The 27089-nt window shown below is 37.2% G+C and overlaps 1 protein-coding gene across 5 annotated transcripts in view; it reads left to right on the top strand.

The window, feature by feature from the left end:
- Nucleotides 1-27089, top strand: part of ZSWIM2 (zinc finger SWIM-type containing 2) — a 114481-nt gene that overhangs the window by 35282 nt on the left and 52110 nt on the right. For 4 of the 5 annotated variants that reach the window (XR_006273221.1, XR_006273220.1, XR_006273222.1 and 1 more), the window contains exons 8-10: nt 2921-3005; nt 3861-3973; nt 6270-6423. Coding sequence is in view for 2 of the 5 variants with exons in the window: in XM_043488242.1 (XP_043344177.1) it covers nt 2921-3005; nt 3861-3973; nt 6270-6423 (352 nt within the window). In the remaining 3 variants the exon portion in view is untranslated. Of the gene's footprint in view, nt 1-2920; nt 3006-3860; nt 3974-6269; nt 6424-7285; nt 8096-27089 lie in introns of those variants that run through there. The other variant, XM_043488241.1, reaches the window with a different exon arrangement.

Below are 27089 nucleotides of genomic sequence, written 5' to 3'. Positions count from 1 at the left end.
ACTAGTCATTTAAACTTCTTTCCCTCCTTTATTTTTTTGTTTTTGTTTTGTTTTGTTTGTTTGTTTTTTGGGGGTGGGTGGGTTTTGTTTTGTTCTGTTTTTGTGTTTGCCCTGTATAGGATTAGGCTGCTTATTCAGAATTTTCAGACTAGTGATCTGTGTCAGCCCTGTACCTCAGAGATTTCAGTTGTTTTACTCACACAGAGTATTAACTTTGCATTCTGGTCTAGATTGTGAGTCTGAACTAACATCCTTTCTTGGAAGCTCTGAACACAGGGTTTATAATTTGGCTTAAATCAGTTTGCAAGCTCAGAGCCCTGCTAGAGAGACCTCTCATCCCCTGTAATTTTCTTTGAACCACCTATGAAGTCATTGCCAAGAACTTCTAGGACTGAGCCAGAGGGATATTGACTAGATCAACTGAAGTTAATGTCCCCCCAACTCCAAACTGCAATGATGCATGTTTTGTTTTCTTTTACATCTTAAACCACCACCACAAGATACTTAGGAGAGAAAGAAATTTTCATTACTTTTTAAGTAATCCTCAAACTTTCCCACAAGTCCCACAATAAAATATCAATTAATTGCTATGCTTGGAAATTTGTTCTTTCATAATTAAAATCTTAAAGGTTAACTGTATGTGAAGAAAATATCCTGTTTCAACCTTTGTTAAAAATGTTCTAAAATGCAGTCTTCCTGATTTACATTATGATGAGTCCAATTAATACATTTTTAAAACCCTCTCATAAAACTATAGGCCTGTTTTTATCACCCCAACAGTGAATGATACCTCCCTCTTGGAACTGTTCTAATACTTTGTTTTCTCAATGTGTCACATAAAAACAAATCAGCCAGAGCACTGTTCGCAAAAGTCTTTATTGGAAAACAGCGGGCCTGAGAAAGCGCCAAAGGAGCCTTTTTACTTGAGGAAGAAGGGCAGAATTTTTATAAGGTTTAGCAGGAAGTGTTCGGACAGTTTCTGGAATGTTGGTTAAAGAGAATTCTAGAAAAAGGAAAGACGATATTTGGCACTAGCAGTCATTGTTTTGGCAATCTGAATTTTTTCAGGAGGGGTGAGTAAGAAAAATAAGGGACTAAGATAATGTGTGGAAAAGTAAGTTGGGAGAAATAGCTTGGGTGGGGAATAAGGACAAGTGAACATCACAGTGTAAAATTTTCAGTCTTTATAGTGATGTGTTCCTCAAATGGTTAATGTGTGAGTGGCTTTGGTAAATTTTCTTGTTTTTGTTAATGACAGTGTTCTCCTCTGTCCCTCTGACTGCACTTTCTGTCCCCATGGGTGATTCTTCCTACTACCCCTCAATCCAGGCATTCTCCACTGTTCTGCTCCCTGCCTGCTATTCCACACTCTCAGAATAACTTCTTCTATATGCATTTGGTTCACAGTTATTCACATCCATATCAATTTTCTTTTACAAATTAAAGAATGCACTATTCCACTCCCTCAAATAGTAAGATTTCAGTCGTTAGCCTGAAAGAACTATTTCCATTAGTTTAGTAATGGTTTGAATAAGAGGCAAGATAAACTAGAAAGCTTTTCAGTTCCTTCTTTGTTAAAGTTCATAATATAGTTATTAATACTTATTACCTTTTAATTTCAAAAATATCATATATATATCAACACAGAGATGCTTAACTTTTTCTAGCCCAGCATAGTCTGATGTATGGAATAAGTTACACCATTGCTCAGATGTTATTAAGAATCTTTCTTGTGTATATAAATAATACTAATGAATAAACTAATACTTGGTATTTCTAAGATGTCTGAAGGATATATTTTCCCAAATTTCTCTTGCAAATAATCTTCTCATTATTTGATAACTTGAGTAAGAAAATAACATTATTATATTGCTTGAAATGTTATTTTTTGGTGAATATTGCTGCAAGTAAATTAGAATTATCTGCTTGTGCCAAAATTTTATATAAGTAACATATGTTTAGATTGAATTTGGCAGAAAATGAAAATTTTTATCATATCAATAGTTTTTATTACAAATTTTCTTATACATATGGGTTTTTCCATTTTGTGCGGGAAGAGAGGGAATATAGTACAATTCTGTTTTCAAGAACCTGTTTTGAAACAGGTTCTGTTTTGAAACCTGTTCTGTTTTCTATTAAGTATAACTCTAGCATTCATGAAATCATAGGAAAACACTGAGTAATCAAATGATAGAATATCTAATAGGCTGTTGGACCTAAGGAACTTAGACAAAGAGATAGATTCAGGATAAAGTATTCCAGAAAGACATCATGGTGAGAGTGTGTGGTAGACAAAATAATACCCTCCCCAATATATCCACATCTTCATGCCCAGAACCTGTATGTTAGGTTGCATGTTGTAGGAGAATTAAGGTTTGGTGAAATTCAGACTGCTAATCATCTGACCTTAAAATAAGGAGATTATCCTGCACTGCCTGGGTTCAGCGTATAATCACAAGGGTTCTTAAAAGTGGAAGAAGGTGGCAAAGAAGACAATCAAAAGGGATACGTGACTATGGAAGGAAGCCACAGAGAGATACTGCATTTCTTGCTTTGAGGAGGAAAGGGACACAAACTAAGCTAAGAAAGGTGGGCAGCCTCTAGAAGGAAGGACAGAAAAGCAGATCTCCCCTATAGCCTCCAAAAAGGAATGCAAATTTTGTGGACCCCTTGATTTGAAGCCCATTGAGACCCATGTCCAACTTCCAACCTACAAAATTGTAAGATAATAGTGTTGTTTAAGCTGCTAAATATGTAATTTGTTACAGTAGCAACAGGAAGCTAATATAGGTGAGATTTAAGATGGGCCTTGTCATTATCTGCATAGTTCCCAGGAAATCTTGACCAGAGTTTTTCACCAAAAACCATCAAAATAACTGGATTTTTTTTTCCTGTATGTTTTGGTGTTTTGCATTTTTAGGTGTACCAAATGTATAGAATATCACTTATGCCAGGATTGCTTTGATAGCTGCTGCCATCTTTCTCACTCATTTATGTTTCGTGAGGTACAGTATCCTTAAATTTCATATAGTGTTTGTATTTGCCCCATTATAAATCTAAGTAAAATCTAAGAATAGATAACACTCTGGAATAGAGCTGACTGTGTCTGAATAAAAACCAAAGACCATGATTTTTTTGATAACTTTTTCATAAGGTTTTCTAGGCAATTGGTTCTTACATCAGTAATTTATAAAATTCAACACAATAACAAATATGTGATGATATCATATATAAATCTTAAGTGAAGTCGCTCAGTTGTGTCTGACTCTTTGCGACCCCGTGGATTGTAGCCTACCAGGCTCCTCCGTCCATGGGATTCTCCAGGCAAGAGTATTGGAGTGGGTTGCCATTTCCTTCTCCAGGGGATCTTCCCAACCTAGAGATCGAAGCCGGGTCTCCCGCATTGGAGGCAGACGCTTTAACCTCTGAGCCACCAGGGAAGCAGAAATTAATGGCCATCAAGCTTGAAAATTCATTTTGAAAAAAAAGATCTCAACACACCAAATGACTTATTACGAACGATGATTTATGGTTTTAAAATTTCTTACATCACTTGAATTTAACAAGTAAATAAGTGTCTCCTGGTGCTGAACTTACTACACAAGATAAAACATCCACAATTACCATTACTGATTAATAGGTTAAAATTTTACCTTTAAAAGTACTGTTAGAGTAGCTGTGCAACAGTATATGAGTGACTAATAATTTGCAATTTCTTTAATGTGTTAAAAAGCTATATTTTAAAATGATGAGTCTTTATTTACATTATTATTTTACTGATATGCATCCTACTGATTTTAATGCACAAGGTAAAAGTTTCCACAAATTGCCGAGTAACATTCACTTTTTACGTATTACAGAAGAGAAATCAAAAATGGAGATCGCTGGGGAAAAGGTCAGATAAAACTGTAAAATATGTCAAAATTAAAAATGAGATAGAGGAAAAGATGCCACATTTTCAAGAAAAGCAAGAGTAAGTGTCTCAGTGAAATTTGTATTTGGGGAAATATTTAAATAATTTTTCAGTTTGGATAAGTTTTATTCATTTCTTTATTCAAGAAATATGTATTGATCAAATACTATTATGTACTAGATGATATAGTGTTCAAGTGAAGAGCAAAGCTCTGGAGTCAGAATGCCTAAATCCAGTCCTAGTACAACCACAGGTTGGCTATGCAACTTTTGGGCTAGTTATTTCACTCCTCCCTGCAACATTTTTCTTTATCTTTAAAATGGGGACAGTTATAAAACCAGTCTTATAGAAATTTTGTGCATGCGAAATTGATACACACAGTAAATATTCAAATAATGCTGTCTACTATTATATTATTAATATTAATTCTACCAAAGATTACATTAGGTACATAGTAGTTATAGTAGTTCCCTTAGTAATGATCATCAAAATAAATATAAAATTAAAACTGATAGGAGTTAATATAAAGAAAAAATACAGTTAACTGTGAGATTTGCTTTGAAGTAATCAGCCACTGGAACTTCCCAGGTGGCTCAGTGGTAAAGAACTCACCTGTCAATACAGGAGACGTGGGTTCAATCCCTGGGTCACGAAGATCCCCTGGAGAGGAAATGGCAACCCACTCTAGTATTCTTGCTGGGAAATCCAGTGAACAGAGGAACCTGGCCGGCTACAGTCCGTGGGGTCGCAAAGTCACCCTTAGCAACTAAACAACAACAATTGGCCACAAAGGGAAGGAAGTCTTTCTTTTCTCATCGCCCCTCTACTCCACCCTCATGAAGAGTGTTGAAGGGATTGGTTGTATTTCAAAACCCTGACTCAGCCTCTTTACTAGAGGACAGATTTTGTCATACTTCTTATTAATGAAAGAAAATTAAACCTACTATGTATAATTACTATATTAGGTACACTATAAAACATTAACAAAGTTCATTTTAAAAGAATGGGATAAAATTGAAATATTTTTTAAAAGACAATTTCAATGAATTAACCAAACAAAAATTGTGCTTGTTCATTATATATGTAATATATATATATTTAAAATTTTATCCTATGTATATATATTTCTATCCTACATATATATATATAGTATATCTATATATAGATAGACAGATGATTGATAGACTTCTGTCCAACCCAGTAGATACCTAGCCCATGCTCTGTGGGTGCTCCACACACTTCAGAGACTGTAGCTCTTGTGGACTATAAAATACTTTGTGGGTGTGAAATGAGCCTATACAAAGGCTCTCCATCTCCCTTTTCCTTGGTGCTGGCTGGGTATCACACCTCAACCTATTAGAATGATAAATTGTATAACTAATGGTGTAAGAGATATTGTGGAGGTAGGCAAGAGAACATTAAGGATAGAAGGATGTTCTAGGCAGAGAAAATGGAATAAACAAAAGAGTTTCAAGATAAAAAACTGATTAACAACCTGACATAATAGAAACACACAGATTTTTTTTTTTTAGTTGATAATTAAATGACCTTGATAAAGGCAATTTTTGTAGTTTATCTGCAGAGTTAATGAGAAGTATTATCTATAGAGTAATGAAAAGTACAAAGTTTTCTAAGAATATATTTTAACTTTATTCTGGATAACCTTTGAGTAACAAGAATGCATCTAACCTTTAAACCAAGGTTTTGTTTTTAAATATTTATCTGTTTTATCAGCTGCTAGTGGCATCAGATTTACATTGCATAATCTTAGTTATGTTTGTTGGTAGTTTTGGTACAAAAATGGGATTGGTATCTTTACAGTACATTTACATGGTCTAACAGTACTGAAGTAGTAAGCATATGCCCCATGTGAAATAAGTTTCTTCATAGATTATGACCTACCAATTTATCCTAGTAGCCCGGAATATTTAATATGGCCTACCATCCACCTTATTTCCTACCAGATGACAAAGTGAACTGGGTTATATTTTTCTAAACACCAGCCTTTGTGTTAGCTCAGCTCATATATATGAAAGCATATAGTTTTCATCAAAATTCTGTTCTGGTTTCATTGATGTGAAAAAGCTCAACTCAAAAAATTTCAACTTAGTATTTTTGTTTGAAATGACTAAATTTTGTTCTTTATGAAGTTGATGTTGAAGTTGGATTCATCTTGTTCAAGATCAAGACAATAGATTTTTAAACTTTATAATGCATGAGACTTATTATCTTCAGTTCTAAAAAGTACTGGGTTCATTTGCATGATTTATATGGAGGTTATTACCTGTACTGTTGATAGCTTCCTGATCTATAATCACATATGACCATCCATATCTCTCTGCTTATTCTCACTTAGCCAAATTTATACACCAAAACACGTGGTAAAGTCACTGCCTCTCTTTCTGATCACAAAGAATAGCAAACTGCTTGCTCCAGGATACCAGTGTCGACTTTGTTTGAAGGCATTTCATCATGGTCAACATACGAGACTGCTCCCATGTACTCACAAGGTAGAAGTCACACCATTTTAGTTTGACTTTCCCTGTGGGGCCAGTTTTCACAAATGGAATGGCAATTTAAGTCTCTTCTTTTACATTTTTAGTTGGATGATGAGCAGAGATGTTCAGATTGAACAGTGTGTGTAAAAATTTGCTAGAGCAGAGACTATTGAGAAGGTGGCTCTCTGCCTCTCAAGGATGGATTCCTATTAATTAGGATTAAATCATTTCTGTATATACTACTGAGGAAACATAAAAAGACACTTCAAGTTAAATATTTTTGTCTACTTTGGTTACTGATAAAAAGAAAAAGCTTATAGAGTATACTAACTTATGATTCTTCTGATGAAACAGAAATGCTTAATTCTACATAGTTTATTATTATTTCAAATGGACTCACTGGAATCAAAGTCTTAATGTTGCTGAATCACTATGTTGTGGTAACCACATTTTTTTCTGAGATAAAGTTGTTTTAATAAATAAACTTTTATGATTTATGATATTATGTCTTACCATCATCATATAAGTCTTCAACACAAGTTGGCTATGACATTTTTATTGTTTAATAATACTCATTCATTAGAAAGTAACAGTGAAAGGGTATCCATAGAGGGCTTTTCATTTTAATATGGAAAACAGCAATCAGTCTATAACCAACTACATTTTTTAAGAGAACTTCTTCAAAATATTTCCATGAAATGTGATAAATTGTATTACCTTCCAATTTTATGAAAGTTTTAAAATGATGTAGGAAATTTTATATAGGAATGATATAGGGATGATAAGGAAATGAATGATATAGGAAAATTTATATGAATACTGTACATTATAAATAAGACATTGTATTTCTCATTAGCATAACTTTTTTTTTAAGTTTCATAGGAAATGTATTGACAGTTGGTTACTCCACAAGTGCAATTCATGCCCTATTGATGGACAAGTTATATATAACCCTTTAATCTGGAAAGATAGAGCGGTGAATGAAAATGTACATCATTCTGTTTCAAACACAGACATCACTCATCTGCCAAAACAGGAAGACCCAGAACTTTTTATTCCTGGTACTGGATTAGTCTTAAAACAAAACAAACCTGGAATTTTACCTATCTTACCTCAACGTAATTCTGAAAAATTGAATACACCTCAGAGTCCAAATGATACTTATCAGAATATAACAATAGACAATCTATATTCTTTCAAACTAGATGATTCAAATTCAAGAAAATCAATCTGTGAATGTAAAATTAACCAACATTTTCCCAGCTATCTCCAAGATTTACCCACTGGATCCTTTCGAAAAACATCATCTCAAACATTTTTTCCTTCTATTGATCACAAGAATATAATACATCCAACTGAAATGAAAAATCCATGTATAAATAAAAAACACCATACTAGTCAAAGCCAGAAGATGAACAAAACTTGTAAAGGAACTAACCACAATTCAAAGAAGATTCTTGGTAATAAAGTAAGAGAGGACAACATAAGATCAAATACTTTGCTTCCAGATCTAAGTCTTATTGTAAATTGGGGTACAACAAAACTTAGTTTGTCTAAGAGGTATAATAATTGTATGGGGAAAATTAGACCAAAATGTAGTCATTTATCCAGAAGGCCTATATCTCACCCTTTAAATGCAAAAAGGCCTGAGCTATCTTTAATATTGGAAGGTGTTCATTTATAAAAATTAATTTATTAAAATCAGAAAATATTTGAATATCAAATGTAAAATTTTTGCAGAACATAATAAATGCTATATACTCCTGACAAATATATATAAAATTCTCTGCTATTATTTTCCCTACTTGTCTATGAATAATGACCTATATATATATATACAAAATTCTGTGCTTTTATTTCAACTATTCTCTATGAATAACGACCTAAGGAAATGGCCTCATTTCTTATAAGACTTAAAGCATTGATAAGTATGTTTCAGGGTCTTATGAATTATAAATAATTTTTAGAAATTTTATATATGTCTTTACATTGATTAAATTAATTATTTTTAATTAAGGAAATAGATTTTCCTTGCATTGAGTTACTGTTTTCAAACGTTTCATTTGGTGACATGTAACATACAGGGATTCTTTCCAGTTATTTTTTACATTTTATGAACTAATGATCACCACAACCCTATAGGAAAATCCAGATGGTGGTTTTCTTTTTTTAGTTATTTTTAATTGAAGGATAATTGCTTTACAATATTGTGTTGGTTTCTGCCAGGCATCAACATGAATCAGCCACAGGTATATATGAATTGGCCTCCCTCCTGAACCTCCCTCCCGCTTCCCAATCCATCCCACCCCTCTGTTGTCAGAGCCCCAGTTTGAGTTCCCTGAGTCATGCAGCAAATTCCCACTGGTTCTCTGTTTTACATATGGTAATGTATATGTTTCCATGCTACTCTCTTTGCTCATCCCACCCTCTCCTCCCCACCCTGTGTCTCTAAGTCTGTTCTCTATGTCTGCCCTAAAAATTGGTTCATCAGTACCATCTTTCTCAGTTCAGTTCAGTTCAGTCACTCAGTCGTGTCTGACTCTTTGCGACCCCATGGACTGCAGCACGCCAGGCCTCCCTATCCATCACCAATTCCCAGAGTCTGCTTAAACTCATGTCCATCATGTCGGTGATGTCATCCAACCATCTCATTCTCTGTTGTCCCCTTCTCCTTCTGCCTTCAGTCATTTACAGCATGAAGGCCTTTTTCAATGAGTCAGTTCTTCATATCAGGTGGAGTTTCAGCTTCAACATCAGTCCTTCCAATGAAGACTCAGGACTGATTTCCATTAGGACTGACTGATTTGATCTACTTGAAGTCCAAGGGACTCTCAAGAGTCTTCTCCAACACCACAGTTCATTCTACATTCCATATATATGCATTAGTATACAATATTTGTTTTCCTCTTTCTCACTACTTCACTCTGTATAATAGGCCATGTATAATAATTCATCCACCTCATTAGCACTGACTCAAATGCATTTCTTTTTGTGGTTGAGTACCATGAACAGTATGAAAAGGCAAGAAGATAGGACACTGAAAGATGAACTCCCCAGGCCCGTAGGTGCCCAATATGCTACTGCAGATCAGTGGAGAAATAACTCCAGAAAGAATGAAGGGATGGAGCCAAAGCAAAAACAACACCCAGTTGTGGATGTGACTGGTGATAGAAGCAAGGTCTGATGCTGTAAAGAGCAATATTGCATAGGAACCTGGAATGTTAGGTCCATGAGTCAAGGAAAATTGGAAGTGGTCAACAGGAGATGGCAAGTGTGAACATCAACATTTTAGGAGTCAGCAAATTAAAATGAACTGGAATGGGTGGATATAACTCATGACCATTATATCTACTACTGTGGACAGGAATCCCTTAGAAGAAATGGAGTAGCCATCAAAGTCAACAAAAGAATCTGAAATGCAGTACTTGGATGTAATCTCAAAAAACGATAGAATGATCTCTGTTTGTTTCCAAGGCAAATCATTCAATATCGCGGTAATCCAAGTCTATGCCCTGACCAGTAACTCTGAAGAAGCTGAAGTTGAATTGTTCCATGAAGACCTACAAGACATTGTAGAAATAACAGCCCAGAAATATGTCCTTTTCATTATAGGGGACTGGAAGGCAAAAGTAGGAAGTCAAGAAACACCTGGAGATACAGACAAATTTGGCCTTGGAGTACAGAATGAAGCAGGGCAAAGGCTAACACAGTTTTGCCAAAAGAACGCACTGGTCATAGCAAACACCCTCTTCCAACAACACAAGAGAAGACTCTACACATGGACATCACCAGATGGCCAACACCGAAATCAGATTGATTATAGTCTTTGCACCCAAAGATGGAAAAGCTCTATACAGTCAGCAAAAACAAGACCAGGAACTGTCTGCGGCTCAGATCATGAACTCTGTATTGCCAAATTTACACTTAAATTGAAGAATGTGGGGAAAACCACAAAACCATTCATGTATGACCTAAATCAAATCCCTTACAGTTATACAGTAGAAGTGAGAAACAGATTTAAGGGACTAGATCTGATAGACAGAGTGCCTGATGAACTATTGATGGAGGTTCGTGACATTGTACAGGAGACAGGGATCAAGACCATCCCCAAGAAAAAGAAATTTAAAAAAAGCAAAATGGTTGCCTGAGGAGGCCTTACAAATAGTTGTGAAAAGAAGAGAAGCAAAAAGCAAAGGAGAAAAGGAAAGATATACCCGTTTGAATGCAGAGTTCCAAAGAGTAGCAAGGAGAGATCAGAAAGCCTTCCTCAGTGATCAATGCAAAAAATAAAGGAAAGCAATAGGATGGGAAAGACTAGAGATCTCGTCAAGAAAATTAGAGATGCCAAGGGAACATTTCATGCAAAGATGGGCATGATAAAGGACATAAATGGTATGGGCCTAACAGAAGCAGAAGATATTAAGAAGAGCTAACAAGAATACACAGAACTGTACAAAAAAGATCTTAACAACCCAGATAATCATGATGGTGTGATCAGTCACCTAGAGCCAGACATCCTGGAATGTGGAGTCAAGTGGGCCTTAGGAAGCATCGCTATGAACAAAGCTAGTGGAAGTGATGGAATTGCAGTAGAACTATTTCAAATCCTAAAAGATGATGCTGTGAAAGTGCTGCACTCAATATGCCAGAAAATTTGGAAAACTCAGCAGTGGCCACAGGACTGGAAAAGGTCAGTTTTTATTTCAGTCCCCAAGAAGAGCAATACCAATGAATGTTCAAACTACCACACAGTTGCACTCATCCAACACATTAGTAAAGTAATGCTCAAAATTCTCCAAGCCAGGCTTCAGCAATACGTGAACCGTGAACTTCCGGATGTTGAAGCTGGTTTTAGAAAAGGCAGAGGAACCAGAGATCAAATTGCCAACATCCACTAGATCATCCAGAAAAACATCTATTTCTGCATTATTGACTATGCCAAACCCTTGACTGTGTGGATCACAATAAACTGTGGAAAATTCTGAAAGAGATGGAATACCAGACCACCTGACCTGCCTCTTGAGAAATCTGCATGCAGGTCAGGAAGCAACAGTTAGAACTGGACATGGAACAATAGACTGGTTCCAAATAGGAAAAGGAGTACATCAAGGCTGTATATTGTCACCCTGCTTATTTAACTTATATGCAGAGTACATCATGAGAAATGCTAGGCTAGAAGAAGCACAAGCTGGAATCAAGATTGCCAGGAGAAATATCAATAACCTCAGATATGCAGATGACACCACCCTATGGCAGAAAGTGAAGAAGAACTAAAGAGCCTCTTACTGAAAGTGAAAGAGGAGAGTGAAAAGGTTGGCTTAACACTCAACATTCAGAAAACTAAAATCATGGCATCCGGTTCTGTCACTTCACGGCAAATAGATGGGGAAGCAGTGGAAACAGTGTCAGACTTTATTTTTTCGGGCTCCAAAATCACTACAGATGGTGATTGCAGCCATGAAATTAAAAGACACTTACTCCTTGGAAGAAAAATTATGGCCAACCTAGACAACATATTGAAAAGCAGAGACATTACTTTGTCAACAAAGGTCCGTCTAGTCAAGGCGATGGTTTTTCCGGTGGTCATGTATGGATGTGAGAGTTGGACTATAAAGAAAGTTGAGCACCGAAGAATTGATGCTTTTGAACTGTGGTGTTGGAGAAGACTCTTGAGAGTCCCTTGGACTGCAAAGAGATCCAACCAGTCCATCCTAAAAGAGATCAGTCCTGGGTGTTCATTGGAAGGACTGATATTGAAGCTGAAACTCCAATACTTTTGCCACCTGATGCAAAGAGCTGACTCATTTGAAAAGACCCTGATGCTGGGAAAGATTGAGGGCAGGAGGAGAAGGGGACAACAGAGGATGAGATGATTGGATGACATCACTGACTCAATGGACATGGGTTTGGGTAAACTCCGGGAGATGGTGATGGACAAGGAGGCCTGGCGTGGGGTCGCAAAGAGTCGGACACGACTGACTGACTAAACTGAACTGAATATCCCACTGTATATGTGTGCCACAGCTTCTTTATCCATTTATCTGCCGATGGATATCTAGGTTGTTTCCATGTCCTAGCTATTTTAAATAGTGCTGCAATGAACATTGGGGGTATATGTGACTTTTTCAGTTGTTTTTTCCCTGGGTATATGAGAAAACCATAATTGTTGGATCACATGGTAGCTTTATTACTGTTTTTTTTTTTTAAAGGAATCTCCATGCTGTCTGCAATAGTGGCTGTATCAATTTACATTCCCACCAGCAGTGCAGAGGGTTCCTTTTCTCCATCCTCTCCAGCATCTATTATTTAAAAGGTTTTTGATGATTGCCATTCTAACTGGTGTGAGTGAGATCCCACTGTAGTTTTGATTTGCATTTCTCTAATAATGAACGATGCTGAGAATCTTTTCATGTATTTATTAGCCATCTGTTTGTCTTCTTTGGAGAAATGTTTGTTTAGGTCTTTTGCCCACTTTTTGATTGAGCTGTTTATTTTTCTGGTATTAAGTTGAATGAGCTGCTTGTATCTTTTGGAAATTAATCCTTTGTCAGTTGTTTTATTGCTATTGTTTTCCAGATGGTGGTTTTCTTTTCTACTTTATGTCCTGAAAGGAGTTTTCTTGTACAGATAATGAAATAAAATAATTATTATATAATTATATTCTTATAATGCTATAAACTATACCACATTTACAATGATTTTACTGGGGTTTTTTTTTTCATCAAGAAATATATAAGTACTACCAAATTCCCTCTGTTATTGTAGTAACAATGCGGTTCAGTCACTCAGTCATGTCCAACTCTTTGTGGTCACATGGACTCTAGCACACCAGGCCTCCCTGTCCATCACCAACTCCTGGAGCTTGCTCAAACTCATGTCCATTGAGTCTGTGATACCATCCAACCATCTCATCCTCTGTCATCCCCTTCTCCTCCTGCCTTCAATCTTTCCCAACATCAGGGTCTTTTCCAGTCAGTTCTTCCCATCAGGTGGCCAAAGTATTGGAGTTTCAGCTTCAGCATCAGTCACCCCAATGATTATTCAGGACTGATTTCCTTTAGCATGGACTGGGTGGATCTCCTTGCAGTCCAAGGGACTCTCAAGAGTCTTCTCCAACACCACAGTTCAAAAGCATCAATTCTTCAGTGCTCAGCTTTCTTTATAGTCCAACTCTCACATCCATACATGACTACTGGAAAAACCATAGCTTGGACTAGACGGACCTTTGTTGACAAAGTAATGTCTCTGCTTTTTAATATGCTGTCTAAGTTGGTCATAACTTTTCTTCCAAGGAGTAAGCGCCTTTTAATTTCATGGCTGTAGTCACAGTCTGCAGTGATTTGGGAGCCCAAGAAAATAAAGTCTCTCATTGTTTTCATTGTTTCCCCATCTATTTGCCATGAAGTGATGGGACCAGGTGCCATAATCTTAGTTTCTTGAATGTTAAGTGTTAAGCAAACTTTTTCACTCTCCTCTCACTTTCATCCAGAGGCTCTTTAGTTTGTTTTTTTTTTTTTTTTTTGCTTTCTGTCATAAGGGTGGTGACATGTGCATATCTGAGGTTAGTGATATTTCTCCCAGCAATTTTCATTTCAGCTTGAGCTTCATATATGTATATATATATGAGCTTACATATATACAAGCTTGAGCTTCATATATATAATGGATTTAGTTTGTTGAATCATCCTTGTGACACTGGAATAAATCCAACTTGATTGTGGTGTATGATCCTATTGTTGAATTAGGTTTACTAATATTTTGTTGAAGATTTTTTCATCCATATTCATCAGAGCTATTGGCCTGTAATTTTCTTTTTTGTAGTGTCTTTGTATGGTATCAGGGTAATGTTGGCCTCATAGAATGAATCTGGGAGTGTTCTCCCCCTACAGATTTTTTGGAATAGTTTGAGAAGATAGATAAAAGTTGTTCTTTATATGTTTGGTAATATCCACTGTGAGGCTGTCCAGACCTGGACTTTGGTTTTCTGGGAGTTTTTATTACAAATTCAATTTCACTTCTAGTGAGTGGTCTGTTCAACTTGTCTATTTCTTCTAGACTCAGTCTTGGAAGACTATCTTTTCCTAGAAATTTGTTCATTTCTTCTCCTTGTTCAGTTGCTAAGTCATGTCCAACACTTTCCGACCCCATGAACTGCAGCATGTCAGGCTTCTCTCTCCGTCACTGTCTCCCTGAGTTTGCTCAAACTCATGTCCATTGAATCCATTAATACCACGAACAAACTTTTTAGCCAACCCAATAAATAAGCTCTCCTGCCCAATCTTATTTTCTAGTCCCCTTAATTAAGCACTCGTGGAATTCAGACCCACAGTTTCTCCTCCAGCACCTGTCAGTACACAATGGCTAAGTCTCGTTTTTTCTTTAGCATATTAGGCATTATTAACACCAGAGTATCACAGAGATGTCAGAAGAGCCTAGAGGTTCAAAATGTCCAGGGTCGTTTACCCAGATATTCTCTTTGCAAATGTCAGGACCCCATTTTATCCCAACCAGGCCCTGATCTTGTCTGAACTAACCTCCCTTGATTGGGCACTTAATCTTCTAGAGCTCTGCACTCTATTAACTAGTAGTCATCAGTTTCCTCTGCCTTCCTGTTGCCAGAGTCTGTTTTTGTAAGCTTTCAGAAGTTCTACAGACTTTCATGCTTGGTGATCAGTTGCCCACACCTTTCCATGATCTTTTTCTAGGGTAGTAATGGGCTTAACAATAGCCGTTCATTCCCATTATTTTTAAAGTTTGTTTCCCAGTTCTTCTCAGAGGTCTGATACTTTCCACTAGCTAAAGCATACTCCCTTCCTGCAGTGGTATCCTTCACCATTCACCAGTGGAGCGAGGTTTAATAATTGGACACCCACTTTATGTCCAGGCACATCTGTGTTCCCCTTACCAGTGACAGGGTACTCATGGCCAGTTGGACTGAAAGTGATCCTACTCCCAATTAACATCTTATCTCAGTTTTCAGATGCCTCTCATTACCAACTGGCATAAGTTATTTCTGCCAAAAACAAGGCTTACATAGAATTTGGGGGCTTCCCAGGTGGTGCTAGTGGTAAAGAATCTGCCTGCCAATGCAATAGATGCATGATCCATCCCTGGGTCGGGAAAATCCCCTGAAGTAGGGAATGGCAACCCACTCCAGTATTCTTACATGGAGAGTTCCATGGACAGAGGAGCCTGGCAGGCTATAGTCCATGGGTTTTCAAAGAGTCAGATGCAACTGAGCACACAAATAGAATTTGATGTATAAACACCTATGGAAAGAAGGTGCCCGATTCTGTTTTCATTTAAAATACTTATGTTTTGTCAGCTTTCATCACTCTAGTCCCTTTCCTGGAGAAAGAAAACCAAGTTTGTCAGAGAGAAAAATGGAACTGTAAAGCTTTGGTTCTCCTCCAGTTACAGTCAATTCAGGGGTGTTGCCATCACAGGAAGGGCATGATCTTGGCCTAGGTAGCACTCACCAGCTAAGGCTGGCTCCGGAGAAGCTGACGGCTGCAGACTGTCTTCTAAGTGCAATCCCAACAGCCCCAGCAACACATCTTTCTGTAAAGGCCCATTCATAGGCAATGCATCCCCTGTTTGCCATAAGCATAGTGCTTATCAGTAAGGGGAAGGAGAAAAAGTAGTCTAAAATAACTCTTTTGTGGTAGATATTGCTCGAGCTAATCAGTAGCTGGTTCCTCGCTGGGCATCTGGGAAACTACATTCCCCAGTGAACCAGTGAAGTTGCTCAGTTGGGTCCAACTCTTTGCAATCCCATGGACTGTAGCCCACTAGGCATCCATGGAATTTTCCAGGCAAGAGTACTGGAGAGGGTCACCATTTCCTTCTCCCGGGGATCTTCCCGACCCAGGGATCAAAACTAGGTCTCCTGCATTGCAGGCAGACGCTTTGCCATCTGAGCTACCAGGGAAGCCCCTGCCCCCTTGTAGTAACGCTCTGTGGCTAGCTCAGGATGGACAGAATGTGGGGAAAATTGAAATATGTCACTGCCAGACAGAGACAGTGAAAAGCTCCCTTCCCATCCGGCCTCTCTTCCCCAGCCACAGTATTTGGGAAGCCACATACCCCAGGTGGTACAGCTACACCGTGAGTCTTCCAGCAGCCTGCAGCCTTGAGGTAAGCACATAAAGTGTGGAGCTCAGAAGAGGTATGCAGTGAGATTTTAAATGGAGGGGTTATAGGCACATAGACGAAAATTGTTTGACTGAGGAGTGAACACAGAGTAAATAAGAGAGCTTTGGACGGAGCTCTGGAAAGCTCCACCATTTAAAACTCAGAACACTCTTAGCAAAAGAGGTTGAGGAAGAATGAGAAGCGCTCTAATTTGGGTTCTAATATAACTATCCTACTACTTTCATAGCACTTTTGAGAATTATGTGAAATTACTTAATCCCTCCTCCCTTAAAATGTAAAGTACTTAGCAGCAAGGATCTTGTTTTGTTCACTGTTAACATGCTCAACATACAGTGCTTGACATACACGGATATTCTGTAATATTTGTTGAACGAATGAACTATAAAGGAAAATGACCAGATAGGGAGTGGAGAGGGAAGAAAAAAGACATGTTATTAGGAAAGCAAAGAAAGGAAGTGTAGTCAATTAGCAGGGACTGGTCAAGTAAGAACAGGACTGAGGGAGGCAATTTTGTGTGAGCCCTAAGGAGGGCAATCCTGACGATGGCTAGGAGTCTTTTAGTGGAGTTGTGGGAACAAAGTCCAGACGGTGTTGGGGTGTGGAAAGAATGGTGAGTGAAAACGTAGACACAGGATGTATGCATAACTCTCATTATGAGAAGTTTATGACAAACATAAAAATAGCTGGAAGAAGGTGTTTGTTTCAGGGATTTTTTTCAAGCTAAGACTCGAACATGTTTAAGTGTCATTGAGGTACAACTGGTGATAATTGATAGTAACAAGGATCTAGAGTACAGATGATGAAACAGCTTACGGTAGGGTGCAGGCACATAGCCACAATAACGGAGGGACGAGAGGGAGTGGGGGGTATTATAGATGTAGGCAGGTGTGAATATTGCTGGCAGGAGATAGTGAAACTGTAGTCTAGATCAACAGAGAGTGAATAAAGAATCAAAAGGTTTGCAGTCATTGAAGATTAAAGAACCTTTTATTTTCCTCAGAGAAATAGAAATGGAGCTGACTTCTGACGCATGACAGAAATTCAGGCAATTTTAAGGTCCTTTTAAGTTTGTTGGCTATGAATTCATAGACTGTTACCCATCTGACTTGTTTGGATGATTTTTAGCTGCACAAAGCATGTACAAGCTGAAGCTGAAGAGCTGGATTCATTCATGGTTGCCATTTTGGTAGGCAGTTAGAATTAAAGGAAAATGGACAAGAAAGTTTGGGGCCTTAACAAAGAAATTGTTGAAGAGAGAGACTCAAAATCTTTAAACTGGGTTAGAAGAGAACAGAGGAGAAGGGTGACCTGTAGGTAAAATAAATGAGTCAATGAACCAGAAGACAAAGAGTGGTCAAAGAAAAGTATTTAGACAGGCAAACTGCAAAAATAGGAAGTTTGCATCTGAGATCATGCCTGAAGAAGAGATTTCAGAGGTGGGGCAGGTTTGAGTGAGGTCCCAGGTGTGGCCATGCCTTGGTGGAGACGGTGGAGAGAGGGCTGCAAGGGTGAAAGCACAAGGAAACTCAGCAGCAATGGCAATAACTGGGTCAGTCTGTTGGCAGCAAATCTGAGGCCCAGTCGTGTTGCCAAATGTTGTGGCAGAAAAGCATATAGTGAGACAGAAGGAGCTAGAGTCAACAGGAGGCTGGTGGTCAGCAGGACTGTTCACGGGTAACAGAATGAGCCAGGAATGAGAGGGGATCACAGTGGTGGACCTGGGTGAAAGGAGACCGGAGGCCAGTGACTGGCCCAAACCCTCTTCTGTGTCTCCTAATTTCTCTCAGCCTTTCCTTCCAGATGCAGAGCTTAGGAGCTAAAAGAATTTTTGGAGATCCTGCTTTCTTTATGAGGAAAATGGCATTTAATGGACTTTCATGTTTCACCCAAGATAAGGAGTCAAAGCTACATTCAAAAACATCCACATTCTTTTGCTCCTAATTTGATTTTCTCTCTTTCTACCTCTCCTTCTTTACCCCTTTTTAAACTAATCTTTCTTATCATGGCTAGAAAATGTTTTTTGAAGCTTGTAAAGGCAAAATTTTAACAGTGGGATATAGTTAACTTTTATAGCATCAGTATTATACTGAATAAATACCTTCATGAGTATTATCATGATTAATAACTGCATACATAAACCATGTTGCTTGTACATATGGTAATAAATATTTTATTCAGATTAGCCATTATAATGAAATATTTAGTGACACATGATTTCAGGAACATTTCCAAAAGCAATTAGAGGATTCAAAACTGATGAAACTGCTTTTTTCAAAGTGATGACTCCTATGAAACAAGTTTACTTTTAATGTGCTCTTTGAAGAGAATGACCAGTTTCTTTTAAGTTAAAATGTCATTATTACTGGGTGAGTGACTGATCTCTCTGAAGTAGAGGAAGCATCTTTCAAGCTAGAATAGAAAACATTGATTCATACAAAAAAACCAATTTGGCATACCACAGAAGTTTAAATCACTGGAAAGGCTCTAGTGTTTAAAAGTTGGATTTCAGTTTCTAAATAAATTGTACTGTTTTGCAGCCATCTGTTTCACAATTAAAATACATTTTCAAGAAGTATGTTCAAACATTAAAATCCTGAGAATAAGAAATAGAAGAGGTAATACTAAAGACCAAACTGTGCTTCAAATGCATCTTTAATAAAGTAATATACTAGTATATTATTCTTATAAAGAAACAAGATAATAAAGACAATACAAATATTTGTAAGTAGTTGCTCTCATTTGAAAAAATGCCAACCACGAACTCGAGGTATGTTTCAATGATACTTCAATAATATCTTAATAAAACAATTAAAGTATACTAACAAAAATTCCTCTCACCAAAAGAAAAAAAACCACCAGGTGAGTTGTAAATTTAAAAGAAACATGTTCAAGCTAGAAATAATATCCTTTTATATTTTATAAAACTGCTAGACTATAATGTTAATTCTCCAAAAATCCACATGCCTGTCATTGATTAATTAAAAACAATTGTTTACTAATTTTTCTCATGAAAAATTAATAATTGTTAAGTGCTAAAATTCTAACTATACATGGCAGAAGAAAAATAGAGTAAGACTCTAATAAGCTTTCAAATGCAGAATTTCATAAAAATCACTTTGAACAGATGAAAATTATTAAAATTATTTTTCACTGTTCCATCACTAAGTCATATCTGACTCTTTGCGACCCCATGAACTGCAGTACAACATGCTTCCCTGTGCTTCACTATCCCCTGGAGTTTTCACAAACTCATGTCCACTGAATTGGTGATGCTGCCCAACCGTCTCATCCTCTGTTGCCCCCTTCTCTTGCCCTCAATCTTTCCCTAGCATCAGGGTTTTTTCCAATGAGTCAGCTCTTCGAATCAGGTGGCCAAAGGATTGGAGCTTCAGCATCAGTCCTTCCAATGAATACTCAGTGTTGATTTCCTTTAAGATTGACTGATTTGATCTCTGTACTGTCCTTGGGACTCTCAAGAGTCTTCTTCAGCACCACAATTCAAAAGCATCAATTCTTCGATGCTCAGCATTCATTAGAGTCCAGCTCTTACATCAATACATGATTACTGGAAAAACCATAGCTTTGAACATAGGGACTTTTGTTGGCAAAGTCTCTGCTTTTTAATACACTGTCTACGTTTGTCATAGCTTTTTTCCCAAGGAGCAAGCATCTTTTAATTTGGTGGCCATAGTCACCATCCGCAGTGGCTTTGGAGCCCCCCAAAATAAACTATATCACTGTTTCTACTTTTTCTCCATATAATTGCATGAAGTGATGGGACTGGATGCCATGATCTTAGTTTTTTTGAACGTTGACTTTTAAGCTAGCTTTTTCACTCTTGTCTTTTACCCTCAACAAGAGACTCTTTAGTTCCTCTTCACTTTCTCAAGTGGTATCATCTGCATATCTGAGATTGTTTCTTTCTCCCAGCAATCTAAATTCCAGCTTGTGAGTCATCCAGCCTGGCATTTCCCATGATGAACTCTGCATGTAAGTTAATTAAGCAGGATAACAATGCATCCTTGACGTACTCCTTTCCCAATTTTGAATCAGTCTGTTGTCGCATGTCTGGTTCTAACTATTGCTTCTTGATCTGCATACAAGTTTCTCAAGAGACAGGTCTGATATTCCCATCTCTTTAAGAATTTTCCATAGTTTGTTGTGATCCACACAGTCATAGACTATAGCACAGTCAATGAAGCAGAAGTAAATTTTTTTTTTAATTCCCTTGCTTTTTCTATGATCCAACAGAATTTGGGAATTTGATCTCTGGTTCCTCTGTCATTTCTAAATCCAGCTGATACATCTGGAAGTTCTTGGGTTCATGTACTCCTGAAGCCTAGCTTGAAGGATTTTGAATAATTAGATTCTGAATATTTCTCTTTGTAGTACTAACTATATAGTTACTTTAAATAAAATAATAAAACCATTATACATGTAACATAGATTTTGAAAATAAAATATAGCAACAGCACTAATTTGTACACTTTTTATGAGAAAACTTTCCAAAAGTACAATTTAAAGAATCTCAGTTCCTAATTTTCCTATATACTGTATATGCACTAAGGAATAGTGCACTTTAAAAAGGACTATGATCTTGATAATTCTCAAATGTATTATTTTTAAACTTCAATTGATTATTTTGGAAGCAAGGAGTTTTAAAATGTATTACTTTTTGGAGTATAGTTGATTGATTTAATACAATATTACCAATATATTAGTTTCATGTGTACAATAGAGTGATTCAATATTTTTACAGATTATAATGTTATAAAGTTACTATAAAATATTTACTATATTCCCTGTGATATCCTTGTATCTTATTTATTTTATATATAGTAATTTATATTTCTTAATCCCCTGCCTTTGTCATGCCCGTCCACCCCTTCCCCTCCCTACTGGTAACTACTCGCTTATTCTGTCTGTGAGTTTGTTCCTGTTTCATTATTTTCATTCATTTGTTTTGTCTTTTACATTCCACTTGTAAGTGATAACATTCAGTATTTTTTTTTTATTTTGTCTTTCTTTGTCTGACTTATTTCACTAAGCATGATAATCTCCAGGTCCAATCATGTTGCAGATGGCAAAATTTTATTCTTTTTTATGGCTGAGTTGTAGTCCATTGTGTGCATGTGTGTGTGCAAGTATGTGTGTCTGCACGTGTGTAAATGTGTCTTTATCTGTGTCTGTGTGTCTACTGATGGACACTGAGGTTGGTTCCACATTTTAGCTTGGCTATTATAAATAACACTGCTATAAACATTGGGATGTATCTTTTTATTTTTATTTATTTATTTTTTACCTATTTATTTTTAATATTTCTTTTTTTTCCCCCAATTATTTTTATTAATTGGAGACTAATTACTTTACAATATTGTAGTGGTTTTTGCCATACATTGACATGAATCAGCCATGGATTTACATGTGTTCCCCATCCTGAATCCCCCTCCCACCTCCCTCCCTACCCCATCCCTCTGGGTCATCCCAGTGCACCAGCCGCAAGCACTTGTCTCATGCTTCCAACCTGGACAGGCGATCTGTTTCACACTTGGTAATATACATGTTTCGATGCTGTTCTCTCAGATCATCCCACCCTCGCCTTCTCCCATTGAGTCCAAAAGCCTGTTCTATACATCTGTGTGTCTTTTTCTGTTTTGCATATAGGGTTATTGTTACCATCTTTCTAAATTCCGCATATATGCATTAGTATACTGTCTTGGTATTTTTCTTTCTGGCTTACTTCACTCTATAATGGGCTCCAGTTTCATCCACCTCATTAGAACTGATTCAAATGAATTCTTTTTAATGGCTGAGTAATATTCCATAGTGTATATGTACCACAGCTTTCTTATCCATTCATCTGCTGATGGGCATCTAGGTTGCTTCCATGTCCTGGCTATTATAAACAATGCTGCAATGAACATTGGGGTGCATGTGTCTCTTTCAGATCTGGTTTCCTCAGTGTGTATGTCCAGGAGTGGGATTGCTGGGTCATATGACAGTTCTATTTCCAGTTCTTTAAGGAATCTTCACACTGTTCTCCATAGTGGCTGTACTAGTTTGCATTTCCACCAACAGTGTAAGAGGGTTCCCTTTTCTCCACACCCTCTCCAGCATTTATTGCTTGTAGACTTTTGGATAGCAGCCATTCTGACTGGTGAGTGTTGGTACCTCACTGAGGTTTTCATTTGCATTTCTCTGATAATGAGTGATGTTGAGCATCTTTTCATGTGTTTGTTAGCCATCTGTATGTCTTCTTTCGAGAAATGTCTGTATAGATCTTTGGCCCATTTTTTGATTGGGTCATTTATTCTTCTGGAATTGAGCTTCAGGAGTTGCTTGTATATTTTTGAGATTAATCCTTTGTCTGTTTCTTCATTTGATATTATTTTCTCCCATTCTGAAGGCTGTCTTTTCACCTTGCTTACAGTTTCCTTTGTTGTGCAAAAGCTTTTAAGTTTCATTAGGTCCCATTTGTTTATTTTTGCTTTTATTTCCAATATTCTGGGAGGTGGGTCATAGAGGATCCTGCTGTGATTTATGTCGGAGAGTGTTTTGCCTATGTTCTCCTCTAGGAGTTTTATAGTTTCTGGTCTTACATTTAGATCTTTAATCCATTTTGAGTTTATTTTTGTGTATGGTGTTAGGAAGTTTTCTAGTTTTATTCTTTTACAAATGGTTGACCAGTTTTCCCATCACCACTTGTTAAAGAGGTTGTCTTTTTTCCATTGTATATTCTTGCCTCCTTTGTTGAAGATAAGGTGTCCATAGGTACGTGGATTTATCTCTGGGCTTTCTATTTTCTTCCACTGGTCTATATTTCTGTCTTTGTGCCAGTACTATACTGTCTTGATGACTGTGGCTTTGTAGTACAGCCTAAAGTCAGGCAGGTTTATTCCTCCACTTCCATTCTTCTTTCTCAAGATTGCTTTGGCTATTTGAGGTTTTTTGTATTTCCATACAAATTGTGAAATTATGTGTTCTAGTTCTGTGAAGAATACCTTTGGTAGCTTGATAGGGATTGCATTGAATCTATAGATTGCTTTGGATAGTATACCCGTTTTCACAATATTGATTCTTTCAATCCATGAACCGGTATATTTCTCCATCTATTTGTGTCCTCTTTGATTTCTTTCATCAGTGTTTTATAATTTTCTATGTATAGGTCTTTTGTTTCTTTAGGTAGATATACTCCTAAGTATTTTATTCTCCCTCCCTCTACTCTTCTCAATCCAATTCTGTGAATCTCTGTGGGTGTTCTGGGCTACAGAGAACACTTAGGGAACAGAGTACTGCATAGATCTGTCTCTCTCCTCTTGAGTCCCCCCTTTTCTCCTCTTGCTCATCTCTATCTCCCTCCTCCCTCTCCTCTTCTTCATGTAATTCTGCGAACCTCTCTGGGTGTCCCTTACTGTGGAGAATCTTTTCACCATTAATCTAGAAGTTTGATTATCAGTGCTGTATAGTTGGAGAAGCCTTGAGGCTACTGGAAGTATAAGACTGAAATCCAGAGGCAGCAGACTTAAGCCCCAAACCTGAGAACACCAGGAAACTCCTGACTACAGGGAACATTAGGTAATAAGAGATCATCAAAAAGCCTCCATACCTACACTGAAACCAACCACCACCCAAGAGCCAATAAGTTCCAGAGCAAGACATACCACACAAATTCTCCAGCAATGCAGGAACATAGCCTTGAGCATCAACATACAGGCTGCCCAAAGTCACACCAAACACATAGACCCATCTCAAAACTCACTACTGGACACTCCATTGCACTCCAGAGAGAAGAAATCCAGTTCTACACACCAGAACACCAATGCAAGCCTCCCTAAACTGGAAACCTTGACAAGTCAATTGTCCAACCCCACCCACTCAGAGACACCTCCACAATAAAAAGGAACCACAGACCACCAGAATACAGAAAGCCCGCTCCAAACGCAGCAATCTAAACAAGATGAAAAGGCAGAGACATACCCAGCAGGTAAAGGAACATGAAAAACGCCCACCAAGCCAAACAAAAGAGGAGGAGATAGGGAATCTACCTGAAAAAGAATTTAGAATAATGATAATAAAAATGATCCAAAATCTTGAAACCAAAATGAAGTTACAGATAAATAGCCTGGAGACAAGGATTGAGAAGATGCAAGAAATGTTTAACAAGGACCTAGAAGAAATAAAAAAGAGTCAATTAAAAATGAATAATGAAATAAATGAGATCAAAAACACTCTGGAGGGAACCAACAGTAGCATAATGGAGGCAGAAGATAGGATAAGTGAGGTAGAAGATAAAATGGTGGAAATAAATGAAGCAGAGAGGAAAAAAGAAAAGAAATGAGGACTACCTCAGGGACCTCTGGGACAATGTGAAATGCCCCAACATTCAAATCATAGGAGTCCCAGAAGAAGAAGACAAAAAGAAAGGTCATGAGAAAATAGTCGAGGAGATAATAGCTGAAAACTTCCCTAAAATGGGGAAGGAAATAGTCACACAGGTCCAAGAAACCCAGAGAGTCCCAAACAGGATAAACCCAAGGCGAAACACCCCAAGACACATAATCAAATTAACAAAGATCAAACACAAAGAACAAATATTAAAAGCAGCAAGGGAGAAACAACAAATAACACACAAAGGGATTCCCATAAGGATAACAGCTGATCTATCAATAGAAACCCTCCAGGCCAGAAGGGAATGGCAGGACATACTTAAAGTAATGAAAGAGAATAACCTACAACCCAGATTACTGTACCCAGCAAGGATCTCATTTGGGATATATCTTTTTAAACTAGTGTTTTCATTTTTATATTTTTATACACCAGGAGAAAAATTTATGGGTCATATTGTGGTTTTATTTTTATGTTTTTTGTGGAATCTCCATAATGTTTTCCATAGTGGCTACACCAATTTGCATTCCCACTAACAAAGTAGTAGGTTTCCCTTTTCTCTACATCCTTGCCAATATTCATTATTTGCATTCTTCTTAATGACAGCCATTCTAACAATTGTCAGTTGATATCTCATTGGGGTTTGATTTGCATTTCTCTGATCAACAGTGTTGAGCATCTTTTCATGTGCTGGTTAGCCATCTACATGTCTTTTTTGGAAGAATGTCTAGTTGGGTCTTCTGCCTATTTTTTTTATTTTTTTGGTATTGAGTTGTATAAGCTGTTAATATGTCATGAATATTAACCCTATATCGTCATATAATTTTCAAATCTTTTCTCCCATTCAAAAGTTTATCTCTTCCTTTTGTCAGTGATTTCCTGTGCCATGCAAGCTCTTAATTTTTATTGAAATACAGTTGATTTACAATGTGTTTCAGATGTAAAGTTATACAAATGTATGTAAATGTATATACTTATTTTACTTTATCTTCCAATCTAACAGTGTAAGAGGTTCCCTCTTCTCCATGCCCTGTCCAGCATTTATGGTTTGTAGACATTTTGATGATAGCCATTCAGAACAGTGAGGTGATACTCATTTTAGTTTTGGATTGTATTTCTCTAATAATTAGTAATGTTGAGCATTGAGCATCTTTTCATGTGTTTTTGGCCATCTGGAGAAATGTCTTTGGAGAAATGTCTGTTTAGATGTTCTGCCCATTTCTTGATTGGGTTGTTTTTGGTATAGAGCTGCATAAGCTGTTTGTAAATTTGGGGGATTACTTCTTTGCAAATATTTTCTCCCATTCTATGAGTTGTCTTTTCTTTTGTTTATGGCTTCCTTTAGTGTGCAAAAGCTCTTAAATTTAATAGGTCCCATTTGTTTATTTTTGGTTTTATTTTCGTTAGGGGGTGGGTTGCAAAAAATCTTGCTGCAGTTTATCTTAGAGTGTTCTATCTATGTTTTCCTCTAATAAATTTTTTTATTCTTTTTTTCCCATTTATTTTTATTAGTTGGAGGCTAATTACTTTACAATATTGTAGTGGTTTTTGCCATACATTGACATGAATCAGCCATGGATTTACATGTGTTCCCCTTCCCAATCCCCCCTCCCACCTCCCTCTCCATCCCATCCCTCCAGGTCTTCCCAGTGCACAGCCCTAAGCACTTGTCTCATGCATCCAACCTGGACTGGTGATCTGTTTCACCCTTGATAGTATACTTGTTTCAATGCTATTCTATCAGAACATCCCACCCTTGCCTTCTCCCACAGAGTCTAAAAGTCTGTTCTGTACATCTGTGTGTCTTTTTCTGTTTTGCATATAGGGTTATCGTTACCATCTTTCTAAATTCCATATATATGCGTTAGTATGCTGTAATATTCTTTATCTTTCTGGTTTACTTCACTCTGTATAAGGGGCTCCAGTTTCATCCATCTCATTAGAACTGATTCAAATGAATTCTTTTTAATGGCTGAGTAATATTCCATGGTGTATATGTACCACAACTTCCTTATCCATTCGTCTGCTGATGGGCATCTAGGTTGCTTCCATGTCCTGGCTATTATAAACAGTGCTACAATGAACATTTTTTATTGTATCAACCTTACATTTAGGTCTTTAATCCATTTTGAGTTTAC

Source organism: Cervus canadensis, chromosome 15 (assembly GCF_019320065.1).
Source record: "Cervus canadensis isolate Bull #8, Minnesota chromosome 15, ASM1932006v1, whole genome shotgun sequence".
NCBI lineage: Eukaryota > Metazoa > Chordata > Mammalia > Artiodactyla > Cervidae > Cervus > Cervus canadensis.
The sequence above is the reverse complement of the archived record's forward strand: the minus strand, read 5'-3'. Positions and strand labels throughout refer to the sequence as shown.